The following is a 4,588-nucleotide window of genomic DNA, read 5'->3' as shown; positions in this document are numbered from 1 at the left end:
ATAAAACTAGGATAATCTGGCCGAGCTACGACACGGGTCTAACAACCGCTGGCCGGCCTCCACGCGCACAAGGGGCTTCGAACCCCCGGCAGAAACGACACCCCGAATAACGACCCGTACGCCGTCCCACCCCAGCGACCAGTTTGGTCTAAAGACCAAGCCAGTGACTCTGTTGATCTTAAGAACGACGTGTATATGAGAGCCAGAAATATGACGGAGGAAATGAAATTACCCCAACGACCCCAAGGTCGTAAGCTCGAGCCGCGTCTCAGCAATGACCCTTACTGCCCTTGGGCCCTAAGGGTGAAAATCTGCTGCCCACAAGCGCCATCTTGAGGGTTAGGGCAGGTTGGCGTTACTGCTTAGCAAGGAGGCCCTCAAGGAGTCATTGCAGACGCCATTGCAGCAACTGGAATCATTCCATAATTCCAGGCAGATGGAAATTGAATCAAGCAACATGATGTCCACGCTGGGAAAAAATAAATAAATAAATTAAATTAAGGAGGATACGTAGAGGAGCGAAGAAAATTGTATTTTTTTGAGATGGTGTTGAGATGGTGTATTGCTGCGGTGTTGCCGCTGTTTGTTGTCTGCTGCGGTGTTGCCGCTGTTTGTTGTCTGCGGCGGTGTTGCCGCTGTTTGTTGTCTGCGGCGGTGTTGCCGCTGATTGTTTGTCTGCGGCGGTGTTGCCGCTGTTTGTTTGTCTGCGGCGGTGTTGCCGCTGTTTGTTTGTCTGCGGCGGTGTTGCCGCTGTTTGTTTGTCTGCTGCGGTGTTGCCGCTGTTTGTTTGTCTGCGGCGGTGTTGCCGCTGTTTGTTGTCTGCTGCGGTGTTGCCGCTGTTTGTTGTCTGCTGCGGTGTTGCCGCTGTTTGTTGTCTGCTGCGGTGTTGCCGCTGTTTGTTGTCTGCTGCGGTGTTGCCGCTGTTTGTTGTCTGCTGCGGTGTTGCCGCTGTTTGTTGCTTTGCGTGAGTCTGCTGCGGTGTTGCCGCTGTTTGTTGTCTGCTGCGGTGTTGCCGCTGTTTGTTGTCTGCTGCGGTGTTGCTGCTGTTTGTTGTCTGCTGCGGTGTTGCCGCTGTTTGTTGTCTGCTGCGGTGTTGCTGCTGTTTGTTGTCTGCTGCGGTGTTGCCGCTGTTTGTTGTCTGCTGCGGTGTTGCCGCTGTTTGTTGTCTGCTGCGGTGTTGCCGCTGTTTGTTGTCTGCTGCGGTGTTGCCGCTGTTTGTTGCTTTGCGTGAGTCTGCTGCGGTGTTGCCGCTGTTTGTTGTCTGCTGCGGTGTTGCCGCTGTTTGTTGCTTTGCGTGAGTCTGCTGCGGTGTTGCCGCTGTTTGTTGTCTGCTGCGGTGTTGCCGCTGTTTGTTGCTTTGCGTGAGTCTGCTGCGGTGTTGCCGCTGTTTGTTGACTGCGTGAGGCTGCTGCGGTGTTGCCGCTGTCACCTGCCCGAGTCTACTGCGGTGTTGCCGCTGTCACCTGCCCGAGTCTACTGCGGTGTTGCCGCTGTCACCTGCCCGAGTCTACTGCGGTGTTGCCGCTGTCACCTGCCCGAGTCTACTGCGGTGTTGCCGCTGTCACCTGCCCGAGTCTGCTGCGGTGTTGCCGCTGTCACCTGCCCGAGTCTACTGCGGTGTTGCCGCTGTCACCTGCCCGAGTCTACTGCGGTGTTGCCGCTGTCACCTGCCCGAGTCTACTGCGGTGTTGCCGCTGTTTGTTGTCTGTGTCGGAAAATCCGACACCATTTAATAATATCATACAGACAGATAATATTGCTGTGTTGTATAAACAAGTTAACCCATAGAAAATGTAACTTGTAGTGGAATTTCCGTCTATAGAAAACGGGATATCATTACCACATACTATTATAAATTCACCACCTATTATGGTGGGAATTATTCTTAAATACATTAGTCTTTGGACTTTACCATCATAAAAACATCTCATATAAATTAACTTAATTATCAGAATTAAAATAGAGTAAATGTGACCCTTCTATCACTTACTGTCATCTGGACAATGTAGACCAGTAGCGTCAGTTGTGAGGGAGTGGTCAGCCATTGTTATTGTACTTAGACCAGAGGCACGGGAGCAATTCGGCTCCTGTTAATTTTACTTGGACGAAGTGTTATGGAAGCCAAAGGTGTACCATCATCAACACGCTGTCAACAAATACAAGTTAAGTGTTCTGCCGAAACCCGTTTATCTAATTATTTGTGGCCATGAATATTAGGTAGATATAAAGGGCGAGCTGGTTAGAATACGAACTGTCTCTTAATAAAAGGTAATTAAGCCTAGGTCTTTATGGTTCCTTGTACAGTGTTTTCTCTGATATAGCTGTCATATATTAGGATTCTGGCTTTACAGCTAGCTCCCTTTTGACAGGTCAAGACGAGGAAGCATGCTTTGTGTACCAGTTACTGGGTGATGGAAGCTACCTCAAAGAGGATAATTTGGTGTCTACATCCTGGTTATACCTGGTGGACTAAGGCCTGCTGTACAATAAGATAAGGAACCTCTTCAATGTATGTAGTCTAATACTGTAGTTTGATTGGCTGCATATATATAAATTCAATATAAACCCCCCCTAATGTGTAGAGGATCGATTTGTGAGATTATGAGATTATTGCAGAAATACAGTCCACTTAACATCATACAAATTGCTATCGAAGTATATAAATTAACGTAAATATAAATTCATATAAATTAATATAAATCTCACAGGTCGGTTCCCACAGTCTGCGTGAGGCTGCTGCGGTGTTGCCGTTGTCACCTGCCCGAGTCTGCTGCGGTGTTGCCGCTGCTTGTTGTCTGCGTGAGGCTGCTGCGGTGTTGCCTGTGTCACCTGCCCGAGTCTGCTGCGGTGTTGCCGCTGCTTGTTGTCTGCGTGAGGCTGCTGCGGTGTTGCCGTTGTCACCTGCCCAAGTCTGCTGCGGTGTTGCCGCTGCTTGTTGACTGCGTGAGGCTGCTGCGGTGTTGCCGTTGTCACCTGCCCGAGTCTGCTGCGGTGTTGCCGCTGCTTGTTGACTGCGTGAGGCTGTTGCGGTGTTGCCGTTGTCACCTCCCCGAGTCTGCTGCGGTGTTGCCGCTGCTTGTTGTCTGCGTGAGGCTGCTGCGGTGTTGCCGTTGTCACCTGCCCGAGTCTGCTGCGGTGTTGCCGCTGCTTGTTGTCTGCGTGAGGCTGCTGCGGTGTTGCCGTTCTTACCTGCCCGAGTCTGCTGCGGTGTTGGATAATCGTATCCAACACTACAGGACCTGGAAGGGCTGTGTGGAACGGGATAGTAGGATAGAATAGGTCCTGGAATAGATGGTAGGAGGGGGGGGGGGAGGGACGGAGGAAAGGAATGGCGCTCACCCACTTGGTGCATCGGGAATCGAACGCGGTTCTGTAACAGGCGATGTCTAGAATATATATACCGACTGGTTCAAAAGTTGGGTGGATGGATGGATATGTAAACTATTGTCTTGCAAGCTCTTCATCAAACAAACAAACAAACAAACAAACAAACAAACAAACAAAAGCTAAGGTACTTTTGTGTAGACAATTCGCCCACTTTTGTGGACCTTGTTTTGATTCTTGTTGTTTTCCTTGTTGTTTGGTCTTTAACTGGGCGCTACAGGGGGCTGGTGGCTGATTGGACAGCACGCTGGACGCGTGATCCTGTGGTCCCGGGTTCGATTCCCGGCGCCGGCGAGAAACAATGGGCAGAGTTTCTTTCACCCTGATGCCCCTGTTACCTAGCAGTAAATAGGTACCTGGGTGTTAGTCAGCTGCTACGGGCTGCTTCCTGGGAAGGGGGGGGGGGTGTAACAAAAAGGAGGCCTGGTCGAGGACCTGGCCGCGGGGATGCTAAGCCCCGAAATCATTTCAAGATAGCCTCAAGATAACCTCTTGCCCCTGCCCCCTCTTTCTCAACCTTGCTCTTACTCTCAGAGCACGCAATTTATATTATTTTTTCTTACAAAACTCTCTGGTAAACCAACCCACAATTTCAACCATCACAGTAGTCGCCTGGGAGTCGCATTAACAGCCGATCCTTTTAAAACGTGGCAATGGGGCTGACCTCGACTTGCCTATGGCAGTCCCCTACCACTTACGTATCATTGAAAAGTTGGGTGAGGCTATCCCTTAGCGTCTTACCTCAAACTGTAGACAAATATTCATTCTATTTTATAGATATTCAAGGTAAAGCCCATTATCCATGATCAGGGTAAAGCACCAAGCCATTCCGACTATATAGCACTGGGAAGGGGTCAGGATAAGGATTTGGGATGGGACGGGGAAAGGAATGGTGCTTGTGGACGGTCTCGGGGGATTGAACGCCGACCTGTATAGTCGTTACCGTCCTGTTCAAGTAGTTGAATAAGTACTATAAGTAGTATAATAAGTACTATAAGTAGTATAATAAGTACTATAAGTAGTATAATAAGTACTATAAGTAGTATAATAAGTACTATAAGTAGTATAATAAGTAGTATAATTATAGAAACAGCATATTGGTGTTGGGCTTAAGACCTACCGACCCCTGAAGGGTTATTAAGGCCAGCACAATCGTTCCAGTTCGGCAGCAGGATATATGCTACTTCTGGAAACTTTCCCTATT

General features: G+C 49.3%; 1 protein-coding gene across 1 annotated transcript; it reads right to left on the bottom strand.

Annotated features, from left to right (window-relative positions):
* Positions 1-497: 497 nt before the first annotated feature.
* Positions 498-4,212, bottom strand: LOC123748913 (uncharacterized). The gene is made up of 3 exons (XM_069334279.1): positions 4,205-4,212; positions 2,707-3,248; positions 498-1,429 (listed from the first exon to the last, which is right to left on the bottom strand). The coding sequence occupies exons 1-3, from the start codon at positions 4,210-4,212 to the stop codon at positions 498-500; spliced, it is 1,482 nt and encodes a 493-aa protein (XP_069190380.1).
* Positions 4,213-4,588: the final 376 nt, after the last annotated feature.

Source organism: Procambarus clarkii, chromosome 31 (assembly GCF_040958095.1).
Source record: "Procambarus clarkii isolate CNS0578487 chromosome 31, FALCON_Pclarkii_2.0, whole genome shotgun sequence".
Taxonomy (NCBI): domain Eukaryota; kingdom Metazoa; phylum Arthropoda; class Malacostraca; order Decapoda; family Cambaridae; genus Procambarus; species Procambarus clarkii.
Note: the sequence above shows the minus strand (reverse complement) of the source record. Positions and strands in the feature narration are given on the sequence as shown.